This window comes from Puma concolor, chromosome D1 (genome assembly GCF_028749965.1).
Source record: "Puma concolor isolate L17-30 chromosome D1, mPumCon1.1.hap2, whole genome shotgun sequence".
NCBI lineage: Eukaryota > Metazoa > Chordata > Mammalia > Carnivora > Felidae > Puma > Puma concolor.
The window spans coordinates 26510137-26534712 of NC_141676.1; the positions used below are offsets into that span (position 1 = coordinate 26510137).

The following is a 24576-nucleotide window of genomic DNA, read 5'->3' on the forward strand; positions in this document are numbered from 1 at the left end:
GCAAAGGAGGGCAGATAATGGCATAGGCAGGGGTTCCCCCCAGCAGATCCTGTGTGGTGAGTATGAGTCAGGAGATGTATTAGGACGTGCTCCCAGAGAAGCTGGCAAGGGAGCGGGGAAGCTGGACTGGGAAGGGAGGGAAGCCAAGCAAAGGTGTGATTTTAGGCAAAATCCAGCCTCAGTGGAATCTGGAATGTAATTTATACCTCTGCATGTATCCTGGCTTTATAGCAAGGAGCTGGGCTTCCGTATCCCCCTTGCAATCAGCCATTGACCCAGGGCTGCCCTGGATGAGCGGGAGAACATGACTGGCATTCTGTGTATGTGGGATGAGTGGTTCCAGTAGCCCTTGAATAGTCAAGGAGATCTCAGGTGCAGGCCAATGGAAGCAAAACCATATAGACTAGCATGCACGGGTACTTTGGGGTCGTCCTATAAGGTGCCTGGTCTGATGGCATTCTATAAAGTTCAGACATTTTCCAGTCAATTTCATCAGTCGTCCTTATCAACAAGGCAGACGGAAGCCGTGGCGTCAATAGTGTACCCTTGAGTGTGTCATTGCATGGTGCTGAAACCATCCCTTGATTTGGCTTGGCACGGCTGACCTGAGCATGGTTATGCTGGGGGCTTAGAAAAAGATGTTCTGCTTCATGGCTCCTGCCTCGTTGGAACCTGCTGTGTTGTGTGCAGGGCAGGGAAGAGAAATGCTGCTTTCTCTTTGTTTTGAAATTGCATGTAGAGAGTGAATCTGGAATCTTGACAGTGGCAGATCCTGAGCTTTAAAGGGTTCAATTCAGAGCGAGAAACAAGAAAAGGGGGGAAGGCTTAATTTCTTGATGAACTAATTACACAATACTAGAGCTTTGAAAAACAAGGTAAAATTGGAGAGAAGTGAAGTATTATTGAAGAAGCCAAAATGCATTAAGAAGCTGGGTCAGGGGTGCCTGGGTGGTGCAGTCGGTTAAGCGTCCGACTTCAGCCAGGTCACGATCTCCCGGTCCGTGAGTTCGAGCCCCGCGTCAGGCTCTGGGCTGATGGCTCAGACCCTGGAGCCTGTTTCTGATTCTGTGTCTCCCTCTCTCTCTGCCCCTCCCCTGTTCATGCTCTGTCTCTCTCTGTCCCCCCCAAAAAAAATAAATAAACGTTGAAAAAAATTAAAAAAAAAAAAAAAGAAGCTGGGTCAAATCAGGGCACAGTGAGGATTTGGGGGCGGGGGGAGGGAAGGGTAGAAATTGATCAAAAGTTGTGACTAAAATATTTATGAGTTGCTTATGAGTCAAACATTGACTTTTCAGCCTTTCCATTTTGTCCAGAACACAAAGCAAAACAAAACAAATACATATGAGAAAGAATGGAAACTATGTCATTACACACTGATTCATATCTTGAGTCACAAACTGGCTCAAATCACATCTGATCTCAAAACACCAGCATAGATGCACAAGAGAATTCTTCCTAGCTACTTTTTAAAATGTCCTTAAAAAACCATAGTTCCCTTCATACCTTGTAGTTGTAACTGGGTGAAGGTACTGGGTATTGGTGGTGGGTATCTGATACATCATTTGCTGGCATTCATGTGGGGGACCAAATGTTTTATTATTTTTTTTAAATAAGATTTAGGTTTGTTTTTCCTTCTAGGAAATTCAGCAGGAGTCCCCACTAACTAAATGAGGGGAACGTCACAAAAATTAGCTGTGACAGTTTACCTTGTAATTTCTGAACAAACCATAGCAGATTTCTAGAATAGCCTATTAGTTAGAAAAACCAAGAAGGAAAAAAAAAAAAGATTTACGTTATTGTTTTCCTCCTGAGTATACCACTGAACTGGAATAATCTCCCTGGAGGAAATTCCTTCAAAATGAACAAGAAACTCAAGCATTCTGGGATTCTTTGTACATTTTGAAATGCCTAAATTGGAGTAGACATTTGTTTTACAAAATAGCTTTAAAAGCACCGAGTCAAATATTAATGAGAATTCCATCTTTTATTTATGTAGTACCAAATCTGATGAAGGGCAACCACATCATAGATGCTGCTTTAATGGTCTGCCCTCCTGAAGGCTTTGTGAAAAGGTGGATGCCCCTTTTAACAGATGAAGGATTTGAAGCAGAGAGCGCGAGGCACTGAAATTCAAAACGAGACGCTAGAATGCCACATTTCCCATGTTGGTCACGGTCTCCCAGACATGGTTCTCGCCATGTGGCTCAGTGGAACTGTGGGTGAACAATTGATAAGCTGTGGTCATGGCCTCATGGTCCATTATGTATTCCTCTCAAAGGACTTACCTTCCCAGGTAAGCTCTGCCTGTCACTCTTTTCTAAAGAGCATCCTGACTCCCTGTCTCTCGATAGAAGCTATTCTCATTCTTTTCTTTGTGTATATTTAAGAATGTGAGTGGGACTGGAATAGAAATAGATTTTATACTGACTTACAGAAGAAATATGTGCCTATAAAAATAATCAAATAGTCCAGAGGTGTTTAAAATAAAGAGAACATGACTTTCCCTAACCGACCCTAGTAGACTGTTACTATGGTCCTTCTGGACTTTTTGCTATAATGTACAAACCTAAGTTGTTGAGAAACCAGTATTTTAAACCAGTGATTCTCAGTTGGGGATGAGTTTGCCCCCAACTTCCACCCTCGGGGGTGTTTGGCAACCTCTAGAAACATTGTTGGTTGTCATCATGGGCGGGGGTGGGACGGGGGGGATGTCACGGGCTTCTAGTGGGTGGAGGCCAAGGATGCCACTAAATATCCTACAACGCATGGACCCAGACCACAGAGTTATCTGGCCCAAATGTCAGTCATGCCAAGGTTAAGAAGGCCTGTTTCAAACAAAAGTTTGTTTTCAGTGTGCTGTTTTCAGTGCCTGTATCATGGGTATTTTTTCCAGGCCACTCCATGTTGGTCTACCTCATTAAAAAAAAGGGGGGGGGTGATTTTCTGTGTATTCCATCATAGGGATATATATACAATTGTATTCATCTAATCCCTTAAGATGGACTTGATGCCGTATTTTAAAATTTTTTTTTTTCAACGTTTATTTATCTTTGGGATAGAGAGAGACAGAGCATGAACGGGGGAGGGGCAGAGAGAGAGGGAGACACAGAATGGGAAACAGGCTCCAGGCTCTGAGCCATCAGCCCAGAGCCTGACGCGGGGCTCGAACTCACGGACCGCGAGATCGTGACCTGGCTGAAGTCGGACGCTTAACTGACTGCGCCACCCAGGCGCCCCTTGATGCCGTATTTAATGTATTATTATAAAGAGAGCTTCAGTGAATATCCTAACATCTACCTGGTTGGTTCATATGGAGAGGCATTTTTGTAAGATAAATTCCTAGATTGTCGAGCTGTTAGTTCAAAGGGCACACATATTTAAACTTGGGAGAGCTGTTGCTGAAACTGTCACTGAGAGGTTTCACCAGTTTACGAGATGAGCTGTTATAAACACCAGTCCTCGGATTAAGAATTAGAACTCGCATCTGAGAGACAAGGGTCTGCTCTTGTCAAGTTGCAAATGGATTTCTTCTCCGAGGGAGACAAGTGGGTCTGAGGGAAGATCTCATGGCCGGACTTCCTGGGGCTGTGAAGACAGAGGAGGAAGCAAGCACCCGCGCAGGCGGGCGCCTTCAGTTGTGGAGACGCTGTGAGAGCCCCCAGTGCAGTTGGACCATAGGTGCCGCCCCCTCGCCCCCAGGTGTCTCCTCAGACTGTTTCCCAAGGAGGAGCGGCTTTCCCCTGCTCTCGGGTGACCTCCTCTGAGAGCAAAACACGGGAGTGGCCCGCTCCTCAGCATTGGGGCCAAGCTAGCCTCCTGCCAGCACCCTCAGTGACCCCAACCTCCCTGGGCCACCGCGTAAGAAACTGCCCCCCCCCACCTCTTTTCCCTCTGAAGTTTCCTGTTTCTTTGTATGGGACACAAGGACAAACTAAGTTCTTGAGTAAATGGTGGGAATCTTGTTCTGTAAAAGTGAAGAGCGAGGGCTTCATTGCCCCGTTCCAGTTTCCATGTTGCCTTTGTTCCTCTGGCCCAGTTGCCGATGCCTGGGCTCTCCCCTGCATCCTAATGAAGGACGATGAAACGGGCTAAATCTTGGGGCACAATGCTCACACTGCGGGCTCTGACGCGCTTTGAACGAAACAAACCGGCTTCCACCAATTAAAGAAAACGGGGGAATCTGGATTCGTTTGGGGTTTGGAGCATCAGAAGGTTTCCCGCTAGCCTGTCCCAAGGACTGGGAAGAAAGAGCCCCAGATGAGAGGCACACTTTATACTTTAGCTTCAAAGGGGCAACCGCATTTCTCATCAGAATAAGTGATTGGGAACTTGGGGGTTTTCATGGAAACGGTAATGCTGATGCAGTGAGAATGTGCCGAGGCCAACGGTGGGTCGTGATCACCTCTCGGATCAGAGACGTAAGATGCGGAGCTTTGGTGGGATTCGTGCAGATTGTCCCAAGATCACTCAGGGGCGACACTGTTAAAATGGAATAGTTGCCTGGATTTTTCACCGTTCCAAGGGCCTGTCTTGTCCTTAATTTATGGAAGACAGGTGCACCTTTGTCTGTAGTCTGGAGATGGTACATCCCGGGGTGGAGAGCTTGGGCTCTGTGGCCAGAAAGACCTTGGTTTGACTCTTAGCCTGCAATTTACCAGCCAGAGGACCTTGAGCAGGTTGTTTAACTCCAGCCTCATTCTCCCTGTTTACAAAGTTCAGAAAAATAATGCCAAATATTTCTCAGAGCGTTTGTGAGGTTGCAATGAAACAATCCATGTAAGGTGCTGAGTTGAGTAATAGGAGCCATTATGTTTTTTAAATTTTTTTTAATTTGAGCGTAGCTGACGCATGATGTTATATTAGTTTCAGGTGTATGACATAGTGATTCAGTTTCTTTATGTGTCACGCTATGCTCACCACAACTGTGGCCACCATCTGCCACCCTATGCTGCTATTACGGTATCATTGACTGTCTTCCCTATGCTGAGCCTTTTGTCCCTGTGGCTTATTTATTCCATAACCGGAAGCCTGTATCTCCCACTCCCCTTCGCCCATTTTGCCCATCCCCTACTTCCTTCCTTCTAGCAACCACGAGCTCGTTCTCTGTAGTTATAGGTCTGTTTCTACTTTCCATTTGTTTATTCATTTGTTATGGCCATTTAAAAGTTTGGCAGAAAGCAGGGGACTCTCCAGATAAGGGGTAAGGGGAACAGCACCAGTTTCTACAAACTAGATGATTATGACACACCTTTCTCGGGGCTCCAGGGCTTAGGAACATTCTCCCTTCGACTTTCTAAGTTTCCTCTGTGAACTGCCGTTTGTAAATCATTGCCAGATACTAAGAACTGCTCCCTCTGCGTTTGTATACAGGCAAGAAGGATCTGGTTTTATCAGGGCAAGTAGACACTTCCAGTGTCGTTGTCATGGAGGAATCCTAGATCCCAGGAGAAGACACCCACACTGGGCATGAGGGATAAGGAGCCTTTGTAACCAGGGCAGCTCAGAGTGGGGGCTTTGAGAAATGATGGATGGAGTAATGCCCCGGGAGGAACTGGATTTGGAAACTCCAGAGCAAGTTGCCCAAGCATCAGTGTTATCTGGTCAACCTCCCTTTTTCTTATGGGGATTTTCAGAAGTCACTCACTTCACATGTGGCGGGCCCTATGTCAGTCCACTGGTGGTCATATAGGAGACTGCTGCCCCAGGGCATCCCTTAAATGTTTCATTATATGTTTCGAGCAGTCTGGCTTGAGATGGTATGAGACGCAGAAGGATAATTTCATGAAGAGTTCTGGGGAAATCCATAGTTGTTACCCACAAGCACTTGATGGCCCAGAGCCTTCAGAGATTTCAGGGGCCCCAAGAAGACCATCAGCTAGTGGACTGCTAACTCCTCATACACTTCCTTACACCTGTGCCTCCCGTCCACTTCTGTCCTGTCCCTAACATGGAGATGAATCTCTGACATCCTTCTTGGTGTATTTAGAGGGATGCCATCCCGTTTAGATTAAGATCTGAAAAGCAAAAGCTATAACTGAACACAATAGAAACTGCCTTTATGTAGTTATCAAGGTATTTGTTTGTTTAATAATTCAGGAGAAGGTTTCCTTTTCGTTTGGATCATTCCTTGTTGGGCGAACCTGAGTCTACATAGACGACATGACGCTTTAGCATCAACTCTGATGGGCTCTGCGGGCCTCCAGCCTCTTAGCCAGAGTGTTGCCATATCCCATTCGGGGTAAGATGCTTTGTGGTCGGCATACAGGGGATATATTTTGCGAGTCAGCAATCCCTCTCCTTATGGACAGCATTCTAGCAAGTAACAAGAGGACAAGTGAGGCCACGTGGTCAACTTTCCAGTCTGACTGTCTCTAAGAGCTTGGGATGGAGCACCCATCAGTGTGGAGAGGGCCAGACCCACCACTGGTTTACCAAGAATTTGCTTCCATTCGCCTGCCCCTGACGGGGCCCTCTTGGCTTTTGCTTCGGCAGATGAGGCCACTGACGCAGGACTCATCGCGGGAGGCCGATTTGATTTTGGGTCTGAAGAGGTGAAGAGGCAATCCATTAGAGCGGGGACGGGCTGTGTCCCGCTGAGGGAAGACACTGGAGGAGGCAAAGCGTAGAAGAGCATGAGAGCAAAGCAGAATGAGCTTCTGGTGGGAACAAATATCCCTGCCTTCCTGGACCCTGAGACTGACCCCAGCCCCCTGACAGAGGCTAGAGGGGGGCCCCACTTTTGTCTACAGGCTCCTGCCTTGTGGGATATCAGCACTTGTCCCTCCCCCTGCTTCGGAAGATGAAAGCTTCCTCTCTGCAAAACGTAAGACCTTGTCACTGGCCTCCAAATACGAAAAACGACAACGGTCGTTGCTCTTATTTGTGTCCTCGGCACAGGCCAGGCTCTGTGCTTTATGTGACATTGTCTCATTCCATCGTCTCAACATCTCCACGGGGTGGGCACTATTATCCACGCCACTTTATATATTCATGTAGCCGGACATTTTTGAGCGTCTGTTACGCTCTAGGCACTCGGGAGCTTGGACAGGGCTATACCGTATGTGTTTTCCCTTCTATTTGGCAGAACTAATCTTAGCCTTTCTCAAGTGCAGAGGAGAACATCCCATGCCACACAGTTCCCGGTCACAGCTTCCTCTAGTAAGTCCTTTGGTGATGGTGATGGTGGCTATGAGAATTACTAAGTGGGCAGAGTCTCTTAGGACTCTTCTGCAAGGTCATTCTCTTCATCCCCAAGGCTAAACAGAACCGAATTGCCTAGCCTGGGCCATTTTCATGGTGAGTGTTTCTTATATGTTGAAAAGTTGGCAATCAATACTGCTGGGAGACATTTTCTCTGGGGGTTTAGCATTAGGACCCACCTTCTACCACAAACCCAGCAGCTGACTCAGAAGCCTGAGATTTGGGGAGGCCCCTAGAAGACTATCACCAAGCAGGTCCACTAGGTAGAGGGCAGCTAAGTTTCTACCAGTGACGTAGGTTACTCAATTACTCTACCAAATGAGTGTGTGTCAGGTTGATTTTGAACAAAAGTAAAATGACTAGTACTTTCTGAACATCTTTCAAAGCCGACCTGTCTCTTAGACACAGGCAGTGTCAGCTAAGTAAATAGGCCATCCAAACACCGGAAAAATGGTATCCGAAAGACACAGTGTACCAGGGGCCAAGGACAATACTGATTAAGATCAAATAGCTAATTGTAAGCCTCAGCCTCCAAATTGCTGCCGGATGAATAAACAGCAGTGTGTGCAATCCAAGCATAATTTCACATGGATACTGTCTCATTCACACCCGCAGAGGGCTGGAAAGCATCAGGGGGACAGAATACCATTGGCTGGAAAGAGATAAAAAAGGGTTTGTAGTGGGAATTACATCGCCGGTGGGTGTCATTATGCCTGTTTGGGGAAGACTTTTGTGGAGGTAAAAGATGATTGGTTCGGTCCAAAGGCACTAAACTCAAATATAAGCTGAACAGGAAGAGAGGAGACCAGAGTCCATCCGGTGGTTATCTCTGGGTGTTGGTCTTATGTTCATTCAGGTTTCCAGGATGAACAAAGCCCCAGTGGGAAAGTTAATGCCTTTTCCAAACAGAATGTAAATTCTGTCACAAACTGTTTCCTTGATTTTGGTGACACGTGAGAATGGGCGGGTACCAAGGGTATGCTAAGAATTGAGACCAACAGCTTCCACCACCCAGCCCCCAACATCAGCCAGGTGCTGGGGTCACGAATTGTGTTGACTTTGGATCTGTTTTCTTTGCTGAAATTCTCAGATAATCTCCCAGCTCTGAAACTCAGCTCCTATTTAAAGAGACAAAATAGTATCCCGGTTTAGTTTTTGCCTCGCGCGGCTATCTGGCTACCATAACTAGTTCATTCATATACGATTCGACCAAAGAAATGTATGCTTCTTGATGGGCAGTTTTGTAAATGACATCAAACCGTTGCTGAAAGCCAGGAGGATGTAAATAATAGTAATTAGAAGGAATCCAAGTGATTTAGAAGCAGGGCACGAACAAGTGAAAGAGAACACTAGATCAGATGAGGGAGTTAAATGCAGCTTCCACGTTTGCATTAGGTGAAACGCAGCTGCAGATGTCTCTGATTCTGAGTGTTCTGGCAGCAAAGGCAAAAAGGGAAATGCCTTAGATGGTATGGCTCTAATTGTATATCAAGTGAAAGTGGACGCAAGTTCATTGGGAGATGCAAATATCACCCATCCTGTTACAACCCCTACTCCCTTTTGCTCCTTATCTAAAGATGGGTGCTGGGGAAATGTTTTCCACTTCAGTTTTGTAAACAACAGAAATCTAATCTTTTTTTTTTTTTTTTTTACACCAAATATTTCTAAAAGCTAAATCCATCCACGTCTCCTGAAAAAAGAGGTAGCTGGACTTTATTATGTTTACACCATCACTGTGTATATTGACCCACTGGCTTCCAATCCCAGGCTCCTGCAACTGTGCCTCAGGGTTTTCTTGGGCTTCCAAAGCCCACTGACTCATATATATGGGCAGACTGGAGGTGAGGAGGAATTAATATTTATCTCATCATCCTTCAACAAATGATTGATTGCGTTTGGTAGGTAATTACTCATACCTCTTACTCCTTCTGTAGAATAATTCTGAGGTAGGTTCCACACGGTCTCTCAGAATTTGCCAATGGCATTGAGCCTCAGTTGTCCCCTCAGTTGTCTTGGTAACGTGAACTTCCCTGTCTCACTTCCCCTACACTACCATTGGTCCTTCCTGGGATCACCACCTAAATAAACTACCTGCATTCAAATCTCTTCCTCGCCGTCTGCTTCTGGAGGGACCCAACTGAAAGTACCTCATGAAAATATTTATTTGAGAAGCTAACTTAATAGAGGGCTGGAGCTCAGGTCAGCTAGATTAGCATTTGATTGTTTCTTTAAAATATTAGGTAAGCCTTCCATCAGTGCTGAATAATGTGTATTTCAGGATTGCACTGTCTGAAGGATGCTCAAAATATGATTGTATGGTTGATTTTAAAAGGTCCAGTGTTAGACCCAAGAATTGATCTCTCTCTCTCTCTCTCTCTTTGTCTCACATTTGTGTGTATGCATGCACACACATTCTCTGTGTATAAGAGCCAGCCCTGTCCTTTATTTGGTGGGGTGGTGAAAGTGAGTGGAGACTGCAGTGGTGATAGCTTATAGTACCTCCCAAAGGACTTGAAATCTTCTGAAGGATTTGAGCAAACTTTGCCACCTAGCATTTCCAGACAGGGGCTAGAAAGTGAGTGGTCCCGCCCTCAGGAAACATCATTGGGCCTTCACTAATGGTCTTGTCTTTGGTTATTGTGCCCTTGATTGACTGGTCATACTGCACTAACTTCAACGTGTGCCCTGGTTAAATGGTGATCTCTATGTCAACAGCTCTGCCTAGTAACCCAAGGGGAGCACAAATGTGCTAAGACATTCCAACAAGTCCCCAGTGGTTATTCTTAGCAGAAGCATCTGAATTAGAACCCGGTTCCACCTCCCCCAGGTTCTCTGTCTGGATTTACAAGTTTTCTTTCAGGTGACACAGCAGGCTAAGGGCTATCAACCCAGTTCAATCAACAGTGCCTGATGAAATCTTTGTTGCAACTCAGACTATAGTCAACTGCTGGGGTCGGTTAGTGTTTGCTGAGACCCCACAACGCATTCAAATTCATTTAAGGCCCCGGTGATTACCTTTGTTTTATTCCTTGGTCAGGGCCCTACATTCTTTTGTAATTTTAGAAGCAAAGTTAGGAAAAGCACTAGTCACTTAGGATGAATTGGTGCTAATAAAAAAAAGAAAAAATATATGACAATACTATACATTTTATATATATATATATATATATATATATATATATATATATATATATTCCTCTGAATATTTTGTTTGGTAAAAATCTGACCTGGGGAACAGGTAGTTGGAAGGAAGTCCCCAAACCATTTCTAACAAGTACTAAGTGAGGCCAGGGAGAACCTTCAGGTACCTCAAGTACTTTAGTACAATAAGCCTTAACTGACATCACTTCTATTTCTGGGTTTAAATAAAAACGTTTCCATATTAAAGATGTAGGAAAACATCTTCCAGTGCCTTAATTTCCTGGGCACAGAGGAAGCACTCATTCAATATGTGGTGCAAGAAAATTAGTCCATGAAATCAATAGAGCTCAGCACTCCCCCAGGTCTTTCTCTACAGAGAGGCGTGCTGGACTTCTAAAAGGCAAAGCAGTGATTGGATTCTCTGGTTCCTAGGGGTTTTTTGATAGATCTCGTCTTCAAATTTGAACTTGTAACTTCAAGAACAAAGCAAAAGGAAAAGACAAATATTCGTGGGTGTTTGGTATATCGTATTGAAATTCTGGCCTTATTCATGAAAAGATTATTTTTGTGGGCAAGGATATACTGGTGGATACTGATACAATGGAAGAAGAGGTCTGGGTTTTTGTTTGTTTGTTTGTTTGTTTGTCACAGCTGGGAACTGCCCCCACTCCCGAGTTTTGTGATTATCAGGGGGATGGGGAGGTGGTTCCACTTCCTAAATTAGGGATGAAGAGTGTGGACTTTGTCGTATTCAATATAATTGACTGAGCAGAGAACACAAAAAAATTGGTGTTTCTTGTGTGTACTGAAGAGCCCCCATTCCTAAAAATGTCTCCACGTTATCTTGACATGCTCTCTGATACCTCCATCATCATGTCCATTTCCTGTAGAGCTTCTGGACCTGGTCACCTCAGCTACCTTCTGTCGAGTATGAATCTTAGTGTATCAATCAGGGGAGAGAAAGCCGTAACTTTATTTGCTTTAGGTCAACCTAAAGCCAAGTCTAAGACTCATCATTCAGACTTGTGAGAAATTCAGTCTGGCATTGTTGGGGCCTTGTCTGTACCTTTGGGGGGTAAACAAGTTGCTGGCTTTACAAAGACAGCACGAAATCATCAGGGAGAAGCTTCACGTGGATTCTGGGTCCACGCTGTTTAGCGCGCGAGGAAGCCTCTTGTCTCAGAGCACCTGATCCCTTCAGGTCAAACACCTCTGCTGACGTGGGGATGGCCAGCCGCTAGAGGATCTGTGGAGGCTGGAGGCCCCTCTGACGAGAGCTGGCCTCTCTAGATGACAATCATCCTCTCCAAGATCTCCCAGGAGTGCTGAAAGGCATGCAGAGCTTCATGCCCAGGGCTGAGATGACCGCCGCTCTGGGGTCTTGTCACCTCCCGGGAGTGCCACCGTGGGGAGGCATGAGGGGCCCTAAAGCCCAGAGCTAAGAAAATAGCAGACCTGTCGTTGGTAACTTTTTCCCAAGCCAGTCATTGAGCTAAGCATTTGCGTCCAAATGATTTATTAAAGGAGGTAAGGGATCAACCAGTTGATCCCAGGATCGACCAGTAAGGGAGTTGGGGAAGCGAGATGGGAAAGAGGAGGAAACCAAGCAAGAGTGATTTCACCTGAACTCCCAGACTCAGTCCGATCCTGTGGGGGTGCTGGGGAGTATAAATGATGCCTTGAGGAATAGGAGTTGAGCTTTTGTGTTTATACACCTAGCAGTCATTGTCTATAGGCAACCCTGGGGTGGGCATGAGGGGACAAAAGTCTAGGCATTTTTCAGCTTTTCATATGGGCAAGATGGTGCCCGTGCCTGTGCCCAGGGCAGTCCTCTGAAGGTGGCAGGTGTCAGCTCTCAGCAGTAAAGTGCACCTGTGGAAGCTGAGCTGGTAAAAGGGGATGAGGGGACCTGGGTGGGGCACTGATAGACTTCATTACAAGAGCCATCTCAAAACCATCATGTGTCCTTCATAAAGTGGCATCACAGCGAACCACCTTGTACTGTTGCGCTGAGAAAACAAGAAAACAAGGTTAGAGAGTCTTTCTTTAAATGTTTGTCTGAAACAGCAATGCACCTCGAGGTACTGTTTTTTGTTCATGAAATGGCAGGTAAGGCCATGCTAAACTTAACGTGTTTAGCATCCCCAGACTGAGTCCCAAAAGTAACAGGGAGATGTGCTATTTATTATTAATCGTGGAGTATATTACTTAGCAAAGCAGAAGCTTGGTGCTTCTTCAGGCCAGGGATTCAGATGTTTTACATTCTCATTTGGCTTTGTGGGGAAACATCCATCCCACTGAGGAGAAAGGAAGCACAAAGCCCTTGAAAAATCAAATAGAAAAGAATCATGGATCTGTTCAACGGGGAGATACAAAGGATTCTAAAAAGAGAACCCACAGGTGAAGTGAAGAGATAGTTTTTGAAATGTAACCCTGGGGAGGTGCTCTAATGAGATGCAGATGGTCTATAGACCCAACACGTAGATGTCTAAACTGGGAGAGAAAAGGATGGGTGGAGGAAGTCCTAGAATTCTCTTCAAAAGCATCCTAGGAGAGTGTACAGCTTTGGATAGTATAGGAAATAAATGAGAGGGAAAAGGAAATGATGCCCACTGGATGTTTGAGACAAGAATACAATTCTGAGGCTTCATGTTGCTTGATTAAAAGAGATGAGACAGAGACCATGGCTGATACCCAGAAGTCTGAGTCAACATCCTGGACCCAGGTCTCCAGCGCATCATGCATAGACATTACCAAGAAGCTAGACAATAGAGTGGCATATTGTTTTATATTCAAATAGACCCAATAATAGGTCTTTAGATTTCCTCGTGGGTTTTCTTTAAAGTGTCTGAATTTGGGGAATTGAGTCTTAGAAGTTGCGTACTTTGTAAATAAAGGCAAACAGGAGAAAAGGAAAGTACGTGTTATAGAAATTATTCCTCAAAACAAGCCCAGCCAGATAAGTGCTATTATCCCATTTTTCAGGCCAAAAAAAGCAAGGTTTGGAAAATTATGTCATTTTCCCACACCCTAGTTCATTAAATGGAAGAATGAATAAATTTTACCCTTTATCCCCTCCACCTACTAACAAATATTAATTGAGGACCTCTGGTGTACTTATTCTGGACACTGGGGACCCAAATAATTATTTCAACCTATATCTGTCTGATTCTGGAGGCCCTTCTTTTCCCCCCAGATTCTAGTGACAAAGCTCATTTAAATCTGAGCCCACAGTAGGTTGGATTATTCTGTGATTATGCAAGATGGTAATGAGATTTACAGGGAGGGGAGAGAGTATGGGAACATAAAACAATGCATGGCCCAGTTCATGCTAGGTTTATAGGCTGAGCAGGGAGGACCCAAACCATTTTGCCTGCTATTTTAAAAAATAAAAATAACGAATGACCACAAAAATAATAAACACCAAACTTTTATGGCTACAGTTTCTGATTGTCAAACATGGGGAAAAAAATGATAAAGAGGCAAAAATCCTTTTTGATGTTACAAGCCAGAGAATGACTATAATTATTTTAAAGTATGTTTTTCCCATCCGTTTTTGTTTTTTTTTTTTTTTACCCCTTTGGCTGCTTAAAATTTTTTCTTTGCTTTTGGTTTTTAACAGTTTTGTGTAATAGGTCTGTGCCTGGTTTTCTTCCTATGTATCCATGTTGGGACTTTGTGAATCTGTAGACTGATGTCTCTTATCCGTCTTTTTCAGCCATTATCTCTATATACTGAGATGCTAGGTACATGTATTTGTTAACCTTCTCTGTATTCTTACATGTTCCTGTACATTTTCACTTTTTTTTGTCTCTTGGGCTTCATCCTGAATTTTTTCTTGCGAGTTATATTTCAGTTTATTAATACACATAAGCTGTATCTGACTTGCTATTAAACTCACTTAATTTAAATTAAGCTTTAAATTTCTGTCACTGTAACTTTTCTGTTCTACCTTTCTCCTTTGGTTAGTTTCTCAGGTTTCCAGTCTTCTACTGAGGTTCTCAATTTTCTGTTTTATTTCCTTGAGCACATTGAGCATATTTATTTTCAAGTGGTGTCCTAAAACTACACATCTGAATCCTTCCTGAATCTGTTTCTATTGCCTGTATTTCTCTTGAATTTTAGCCATAGAGTTTTTTTTCCTAAGATTGAATTTTTAAGTAATCTCTACACCCAACTTGGGGCTCGAACTTATAATCCTGAGATCAAGAGTCACATGCTCCATTGACTGAGCCAGCCGGGTGCCCCAGCCATATAGGGTTCATTGGACCTAACTCGGAAGCATCATTCAGCACTAGGAAGCTCCATCCTGCCGACCATTCATGAGCAATAACTTAAAATCAAATAATAGTTCTCTGTTATAAGATCTCATCAAGTTTAAGGTGCATTGTTGATTTAATTATAGCTTCTTTGAGAATTGGAAGTAAAGACATACTACATGAAATGTATATATGTGACCTGATTCAGACATGTCACTTAAAAAAGAGTAGCATCTAAGAATTCTAGAAACATGGCAGAACTCCTCAGCCTTGGGCAGACCTGTTTGTATATCCTGACTCAGTTTCTCTTGGAGTCTCCCTTTAAATCCTCCTCAGGGAGAAAGGCAGATAACCTAAATTGTCCCAAGGCTTTGTTACCTCCAAAGGCTTGAGAACTTTCCAGTGCATTCCTGCTGGTTAAACCCACATTAAATGGGGAATTGGAAATATGATCCACAAGAATGCTGCCATTAGGAAATCACAGGGCAGGAGCCTGGTGGACCACAGAAGTCCTTACTTCTAAAAGGGGAGAAACCCAACTATCAGGCTCACGGTAGAAGGGATTTCTTATCTGCTGTTGAAACTGCTGTGATTCAACTATAGTTCATTTTCTTTCAGTATTCCAGGACTGGTCTTAAGTATCACCAGAATTTTTCTTGGCTGTGAGCTACAGGAAGCAAAACTCAAAATGGAGGAGAAACTGCCCTGGTGTTGCACAAATCATGCCCTTTGCACAAAGCATGGCCCTTTGATAGGCTAACTAACCACAGAGTGGAGCCCCTGCCAGGGCCAGGCAATGGGGGCTGTGACCAAAATGAAGAATGCAGCCCCCATTAAACAGAAGCCACTTCTCAACGCCAGTTGATTGTGGCCATGTGGGAACACAGGCCCAGGGTTTCCGGATCTGAATTTTGCTCAGAAATCAGTAATATGGATTTCTCTGAGCAATCTCCTGATTTTTATGTTGGCAGTGAATTCCATTTTCTAACACTTGCAGGTATGACGCACCATACCTTTTTGAGATGATCGCAGACTGTAGGCTCAGGTTCAGGCTACACGTTCTGGGCATTAAGTGATCTCCGCTCTAAGAAGGGAGTCCCATCACTGAAGCAATATGGAATGCTTTCTCTGCCTCTCCCTCCTACATCATAGAGGCATTCCTGGGAATATAAGCACTGGGGATTTCTAAGGCCGCTTGAAGTTTCAAAAAGTGCATTGCTCTCCATATGCCATGTTGCGAAAGCTCTCTCAGGTTCATTTCTTAAGTTAAGGTGGGGTTTTGGAGTTCCCCATTGTGGAAACTGCTCCTAGTATGTAGCCCAAAAGCATACAGAAGATCCTTGAAGTCATCTGCCACATGGTCTATGGGCAGTCTTAAAGCAGACAAACCAGAAATTTGGTTAATATGAGCAACACTGCCAAATTGGCACAAAGGGAAATTTACTCATTTTTACTTCTCAAGTATTTTAGAAGTGCTATATGAATGGAATGGAGATTCTTTTCTTGCCTGGAGGCAGGCAAGCAGGTTGCTTGAAAGGTAATTGGGACGGTTAAGGGAAGAAAAGCATGTCAGATGCATGATCACATTGCGTGGGGACTGTTTCATAGGGATGAGACTGTGTCTGAGAAGAAATGATTAAAAAGAGACCACGGAGGCTGACGGAGCGATTGGTGCCCAAGTGCAGTAATTAAAAGTCGAATTCCTCAGGGGACTCCCTCTGCGTCCTTACGCAAGCAGGATTCACCCTTGTGCCATAATCCATTTGAGAAAAATATGTTACCTGATAGAATCTTTCCAGGAATTGTCTGATACCCTGTTCAGTGCTCGGACACTGGTGTTATAGCTGGTGTTGACATTTCTGCTCTCCATTGCTGTCCCATGTGAGTTAGAGAATAGAAATGCCTTTGGAGTGAACATTAAGTGTTTATTTAGTTAGAAAGTATATAGTTGGAGATCGGGGGAACTTTGTTTTATCTCTGAATCTATATAGTTTCTAGTATTTTTTCACTATAACTTTCAGCACACTTGGGTTCCTGAAGATGAAACATAGCATCTAAATTCATTTCACACATAGGGCTTTGTTTCTAGTAAGTTCTACATTCTGGGTATAATACAAATAGGAAACTGAATGGTCTTGTTGAATTGTGCAAGCTTTAGGGAATGGAAGAGACAGCACGACACTGAAAAGCAATAACCCCTGGGTACTGGTCATAAAATCTAGGTGCAACGTTTATTTTGCCCAGGCCTGCCCAGCTCCCACAGTTTGAGAAAGAAATGAACAAGATCACAGAAGAGCCAGTGGCGATGTCAAATTTATTTATATACGGGATGAAATACTTCTCAAGGGAAGACATGTCTAACGCATGCATTTTCTATTACGAGTTTTCTCTTGGTGATTCCTCTGGGTACCGTCCATAGCAGGCTCCACCTCACTGCATTTTTAATTCAGTGAAACATGAAAAGATTTGGTTCTAAAATGAAATACTTCACACTTTTAACAGCTCCTCCCCCCACCCCCTTTTATTTCTTCTTTTAGTCCTTGAAGAAAGAAACTGCTCGGACCCTGGGGGCCCAGTCAATGGGTACAAGAAGATAGCAGGTGGCCCTGGGCTTATCAACGGGCACTATGCGAAAATCGGCACTGTCGTGTCCTTCTTTTGTAATAACTCCTACGTTCTTAGTGGCAACGAGAAGAGAACTTGCCAGCAGAATGGAGAGTGGTCGGGGAAACAGCCAATCTGCATAAAAGGTAACCTACAAGTATTTGCGAGAGCCACAGAAGGAGACGGAGCTGCGGACTTTTTGGTAGTTCCCATACATGGGTGTTTGTGAGCCCCTGAAAAAAGAAAATGCCTTTCCCTCTTAGGTTCTCCCTGGAACCATCCATAACTCCCAGGTGGGAAGCCATCTCTGAAAACATTTGCTCCTTTTCTGGACCTCCAGAGGACCTGCTTATCCTAATCACAGCTTCTTGCTGTGATCAAGATAGTTATCAGAGCAGTTTAGGAAAGATGACAGGACTGATTTAGATATGCAGATCCAAGAACAAAATTGAGGCAACCAGTGTGCTTCAATATAGCTGTGTTTATCTACTGTCTATGAAATACAAAGTTAACACAGGAAACAAAACAAAATAGACACACCGTCCTGCCGGCCTATGTGGCAGTAAGTTTAAGATGTTAACATAGTGGGGACACCTGGGTGGCTCAGTCAGTTAAGCGTCCAGCTCTTGATTTCGGCTCAAGTCATGATCTCATGGTTTGTGAGTTCGAGCCCCTCATTGGGCTCTGTGCTGGCAGCGCGGATCCTGCTTGGGATTCTGTCTTTCTCTCCCTCTCTCTGCCCCTCCCCTGCTGGCGCTGTCTCTGTCTCTCTTTAAATAAATAAACATTAAAAAAAGATGTTAACATGGTGAAAGACATCTTAACAAGATGTCAAGTCCTTGAGCATTCAAGGCAGAGTTAGAGGAAACAGATGAGCAATGTATGTTCAGAGAAGGGAACGATCAATATTGCTTGAAATGGGGATAGTTGCACACCGCAAGTCAGAGGAGAGCCAATCTGGGGAGCTGGGAAGGGTTGGCAGAGATAAAGAGCAATTGGGACGATATTGCCATCATGAGACAAAGGAAAACAAGGAAGTATCGGCAGGAGGGAACGGATCATGCTAAACTCAAAGTGGGGGCGACTGGGAATCTGGGAGGAAGATGGAAAAGGTTGGTTTGGGACCAGAAAAAAATGGGACCTTGTACAGAGAAGCCTGAAACTTCCCCCTTGGCACTGGGGGTGGGTAGTTTCTTACTGAACCAGGTCAACAGCCCCTGTATTTCAGGGGCAGGTCACAATCATCTGGCTGTTTCCTAGGAAGAAAAGCATGTCCTTGGCCTAGATTATCCAGATAATTGCCTTAATCCTCCACTTTCCCTTCTGGGTGTTTGTCAACAACCCAACTCCTGGGAAAAGAAATAAAAGAGAATTGGTTTGTGAAAGGAATAAATCACTTTAGACTTTAGCCAGAAGCGACCTTCGTCCCCACCAGCACAGACTCTGATTCTTGATTTCATTAAGTATGGACACGGTGTTACATATGTCCTTGGAGATTTTTGTCAACTTTTCTCTTACGAATTAATAACAACCAAAGTTCTCTAGTTTGCTAATTAGACGAATGTTGGCTGCCTGATTGGGAAAGTGGAGCGAGAAGGATTGCTTTTCACTTGTGAAGAAAGAGACACTTCAGCAAAATTACGCTGGGCTTTGAGGTGTCCTTAAATGGTCATCAGGAGCCTCAATTTCAGAGAAAGGACATGAGGGAATCAGCTACCCAAGACTTCCCCATGGTGGACACTGACATCTGGTCCTAAAGGAGAACCTTGTAGTTCCCTGCGTGGGGCTTTAAGTTAGAACCTTCATTTTGACCTTGACTCCATTTTCCATCAAGGTCACTAATGCTGTCGTGTGAACAGAGAGTGCCAGTGTGTTGACTGCCAGGGTTCCACATCACCTAGGTAGAGCGGCTTTTCAGAGGTGCGTGCTCTACGTGGCTTCTTCGGAGGGGCTTGTCAATTTAGAATGGAAGGCGGCGAGCTCTTTCGCTAGGGAGCTGTCCAAGCTTGGCCGGCATGCCTCCCCTCAGAGACCCCTGGGGGTGTCCAGAAAGGGCGGTCAGGGATGAATCTGAACGGAATGATGGGAGCAGTTAATATGGGAAGAGATTATGCAGTGTTGTCTCCTTCGTTCCAGCCTGCCGAGAACCAAAGATCTCAGACCTGGTGAGACGCAAAGTTCTTCCAATGCAGGTTCAGTCAAGGTGAGGTGGAGACACCCAAGCTCTGCTTTAAAGGCAAATGCATGCTTTCCCCTCCCGCCCCTTTTCTCGACTTGCGTTTGGCCAAAGACACTCTGGGGTTTCTTAGGGACACTCAGAGCTGACTGCTCATGAAAGAACAGGGCCTATTAGAGGGAGGCTGATAAGCCAGCTGCCTTTGGCCAAGAGGTAGCAACAGCTGGAACGTGTACACGGTTCACTGGATCGTGGGAAAGCAGGTGGTTGATGGGAAGTAAGGCTTGAAGATGATCCGTGAGGGACTGGATTTTAATACTCGAGTCTTCGTGAAATTGCTCTGTGTTTACTAGGGTACCTTCTACAGGGATGGCCCTCCTGCCAGACTCAGGAAGATGTTTTCTGTAGTAATCAACCAGAGGAGGCACGCCGGTGGCACCCAGGAACTAGATAGAGACAAACGATCAGTCCCGATGAGGGACGCGGGCCCTCAGATGTGCCCGCCCAGCCTTCCTCCAGGGAAGACAGATGTGGAGGCCACCGGTGGGGATGGAATAGGCCCATTTCTACTACTTCTCACCTCATTTTGCAGGAAACACCGTTTCATCTCATCTCCTGCCATTCTTCTCCTCACCCTCCGCTCCGGCCACACGGGCTGCCTGGCTTGTTCTCTCTACCCCTCCATGCACGATGCCGCTTCAGAGCCTCACAGCTCTGTCTGGACCCTGCTTCCACTGGATTTCAGTGAGGCTTCATGCCTCCCTTCCTTCAGCTCTCGCTCAGCTTTTTAACCTGGCAGAGAGACCTTGCCTGGCTGTGCTTTTGAAAATAGCAACCCCCCCCAAAATGACAACTATGTTGTGGTACCATTTAATGTTTTCTCTTTTTACACCTTATATAAAATTAAGCCACAGTCAACCGGTCAACCGGATAAATAAGTAAATAAGCAAATAAAATAAAGGTAGTAATGTCACTACCACCCAGACCGCAGAGCCGACTTCTCTACTCTCTGGCATTTGCTGTGATTCCGTCTTCGGCTTGGCTTCTATCCCCACCTGTCGTCTCGCATCCATTTTTTTATTTGTTCAAGTTCTATCTCCACCCCCCCCCCACCCCAGCCCACGAAAATAAGTAAATACAGGTTACAAGCGCAGGAACATTTTGTGTCTTGTTCATGCTCGAGTTCTCCTGCCAAGAACAATGCTTGCCACACAGGGGGCACGCAAGAAAACATAACCACCCCGAACATGGACTGAATGAATGGGACTGACAAACAATGGCTCGAGACCGGCTTCTGTCTCTCTTTAGGGCTGTATTTAGTATTCTTGGGCAAGCTCCTACACTTGCTAAGCCTTTAGTTGCCTCTTTTGAAAAATGAGGACGATCATAATAACATGTGTCTCTGGGGATTGCTGAACAGATTAGACGCAGCCCCAATAGGCAGCATTTATCGAATGCTATGTGCCCAGTTACTCTTCTGAGCGCTTCCCATGCATTAGCTCGTTTACTCTTTGTTATGACCTCTGAGGTAGGGATTATCATTATTACCATTTTATTATAGGTTTTATTACCAATTTTATTACGGATGGGTAAACCGAGGCTCAGAGAAATTAATTAACTTGCTCCAAGTCACATTGCAAAATGCGGATCCAGGATGCAAATCCAGGATCTTCACAGTCTTCAGGGTCTTCAGGGCTTGCTCCCTTATGCACTAAGCTCTAACTAAGTCCTACGTAAAGGCTTTAGCAGAACGCTTGCCCGGATGAACACCTGTCACTGGTAGCTATTGCTTTTAGGATTGGTAACAGTGCATCCCAGTCACCAGAACTGGCCACAGCCAAGTGACCTGAAATATTCACAAAGCAGGATATTCCTCAGTCTCTCACCCTTCCTCTGGATATCTCCTATTTCTGTCTTTCCCTTTTCAGGCAAGGCATTCCCTTGGGAACAGTGGCTGTAGAAGACAAATTCCGCTCCCTTTCCTGATCTTTATGACCTACCTGGAGCTGGACTCTCTGCTAAGTGGGATAAACCTGTTCTTTCCAAGGAGACGTCTTGTAGAGCAGCCCCTGAGCTATTGAAAAAGACTATGGGGCTTTGCATTTTTAAAGCGATTATAATGGGAGGTTAGGTGACAAGGTGCCCGGTAGCTCATGTAGATGAAAAAGCAAGCCTAAAACTTGGTTTTAAGGATCTTTCTGGAAGATAGGCTGCTGGAAAGTGGATATACATATCTCCAGCAGCCTAGTCACCCAAGAACCCCCAAAGGCAGTGTAGTCTTTCAACAGATGGACCAAAAGTTGAGCTTGTTGGCCAATTCAGAAGCTCCTTGAACTGCAGACCTTGTTCTAAACTGGGCTTAAGATTTGTTGAATGAAATCAGTGTGGGTGGAATATTTGCTCTGAGTGAAGTGCCGTGCAGACACATGACACAGATTTCTTCAGATGACATCAAATGGCCCAGTGGAGACACCAGGTTGGGAACCATAACTGCTCAGTGCTGCCTTGGGTACCAACTTAGCTTCCCGAGTACCCTTCTGTGTACTCTCACTCCCCTCTCTGGGCTTCCTCTCCCCATTCATTCAACAGAGATGAAAACATTGTTTCCTAAAAGAATTCTAACTTTGCAGTGATCGTTAGCACTGATGCACTGATGTAGAACGCAAGCTCTCCAATGTGTGTGCGTCTCCCCCAAGAACCCCTGAGTGGTCTCTGGGGGCTTTAGCTCCAAGTGCTCATTTGAAAGGCCTTTTCGCATTTACACACAGTATGCTGTGTTTCTGCCAATCATTGTGCCCTGAGAAAGCTCTATTCTCTGAGGTGTCCTAATTATATACGCTGATTGCTAAATCAAACTACTGTATCAACACAGTTTAGTTCAAGTCAATTCCTAATGTTACCCCATTATGATAATGTTTGGAGGACAAAAGACGCCTGGATTTCTTTCATTCAAATGAACTTCCTTTCCTGTTTAATTTCACAGTTAATTTTTCTCTGTGTGCACGTATAACGTACCCTTGGATTGCAGCTATTACACCAGATACTATCCTTTGGTTAAAATCCTAGGCAGCCGGAGGCATGCCAGAAATGGAAATGGATGAACAGAATGAAGGTTGAGGTGTGCAAGAGAATTTGCTCAGTGGCAGAAGGGAAGTGTGTGTGTGTGTGTGTGTGTGTGTGTGTGTGTGTGTGTAAGTGAGAGAGAGAGAGAGAGAGAGAGAGAAAAGAGAGGGTGGGGGAAGTGAGCGGGAGGGATAGAGAGAATGAGATAGACTTTTCGTTTTCTGCTCTAACCAAATATCTACGTGGGGGGCTGGCATGGATACCATAGGGGCCGCCATGATCGTCTCTCACCCTGTTTTCTCTGGGCCCGTGGGCCCCAATGCAGGGAGACGCCGTTACACCAGCTCTACTCAGCGTCCTTCAGCAAGCAGAAACTGCAGGGCGCCCCCACCAAGAAGCCAGCCCTTCCCTTTGGAGATCTGCCCCCCGGGTTCCAACACCTGCACACCCAGCTCCAGTACGAGTGTGTCTCACCCTTCTACCGTCGCCTGGGCAGCAGCCGCCGGACATGCCTCAGGACCGGGAAGTGGAGTGGACGTGCCCCGTCCTGCATCCCTAGTGAGTCAAGGCTTGTCCTGGGGCTGGAGCCCCTTACATCTTCCATGGTTACTTGTGAAAAGCCCTCAACCCTCTTGAAGACTTTTTGGGAAAGGTTTCTCGTCCAATGGTCTTAGGTGAATTTTTTTGGAGGGGGCATACTTCCTTCTGAATAATTCTCCTATGTTTCCTTGGATAAAAGGGAGAGAACCGTCATTACACACAGGTGGGGAAAGGAGTTAACAATTCCAGAAGGCTTCTAATTATGTCATCTTGGATATCCCGTCTAAGCCCGTTTTCATGCTCATCATCCAGTGGTATTGAGTAAGTAATTGTTACTAATTAGGTGATGAGCTTTTAATTACCCATAAGGCTAAGATGATGATTACTGAAGTAGTATGTGGAAGTTTCTGGAATAGGGTCTTGCACATAGTAAACTACCTTCCCCACCCTCTTTGTCAAAGGAGAACAGTATGGCTTAATTCTTTGTGGTCAAGTTTATAATGATAGTCATTGATATTTTGAGTCTAACTGTTTACATACATGATCATCCAGCCTCCTGAAGAATTGGGTGAGACACGTGTGATTCCTGTATCCATTTGGTAGGCAAGAAGACTGAGGCTTTAAGAGATTAGGCAATTTGCCCAAAGTCCTATTGATAGTAAGTGCCTGGGATCCAAAGCCTTCAATCTTCACCCTAGACTTTATAGCCAGCCATGACAAGGTGGTTGGTAACTCTTTAGTGGGAAAGGAAAAACAGCTTAGATGCTTAGTGGTCATCACGCGCACGGTGCTTACCTTTCCAGGTTTGTGTTTTCTTGACTGAGTAACACATTCCCCTTTGGATGGGATAGTCTGAGTTTATCTCACTGAGCCAATGCTTTCTCCATAGTCTGTGGGAAAACTGAGAACATCGCCGCTCCAAAGACCCAGGGGATGCGCTGGCCGTGGCAGGCGGCCATCTACAGGAGGGCCAGCGGGGTGCACGGTGGCAGCCTGCACAAAGACGCGTGGTTCCTGGTCTGCAGCGGCGCCCTGGTGAATGAGCGCACCGTGGTGGTGGCTGCCCACTGCGTAACTGACCTGGGGAGGGTCACCATGATCAAGACAGCAGACCTCAGAGTCGTCCTGGGGAAGTTCTACCGGGATGATGACCGAGAGGAGAAGACCATCCAGAGCTTGCGGGTGAGAGAGGGCTGTCCCCTGGAGACTAGGCCTCGGCCCAGCAAACTCCACACCAGGAGAGCAGCAGGTGTGCCTGTGCTGACACCTTGGCACTGTAGCACCCAGCCAGAGGCTGGCATGTAGCAGGTGCCCAATATTTCACGTAGACAGATACTAGAAAGGGATACCTAGAGAGACTAGGGAGTCTTTTCTCCCTTTGTTTTCAAAATAAGATTGTAACAACTATCATCTATCATGGAGATCATCAAAAGTTAATCACCCATTATGTTTAGGTCACTGTACTAGGTAGGCTTTGAGGACATAGAAAGATTTTACCAAGGTACTCCTGATCAATTTATAATATACATCTGTCTTTATTTGCCTCTTTCCCTCCCTTCCTCTCTTCCATCCACCTACCCACCTCCCTCTCTA

At 45.2% G+C, this 24576-nt stretch overlaps 1 protein-coding gene across 3 annotated transcripts in view; it reads left to right on the top strand.

Moving 5' to 3' along the window:
* The window catches only part of PAMR1 (peptidase domain containing associated with muscle regeneration 1), a 167612-nt gene that overhangs the window by 136015 nt on the left and 7021 nt on the right, over positions 1-24576 (top strand). For all 3 annotated transcript variants that reach the window (XM_086677680.1, XM_086677679.1, XM_086677678.1), the window contains 4 exons: positions 17138-17350; positions 19341-19407; positions 22769-23001; positions 23873-24165. In XM_086677680.1, the coding sequence (XP_086533806.1) occupies positions 17138-17350; positions 19341-19407; positions 22769-23001; positions 23873-24165 (806 nt within the window). The remainder of the gene's footprint in view (positions 1-17137; positions 17351-19340; positions 19408-22768; positions 23002-23872; positions 24166-24576) is intronic.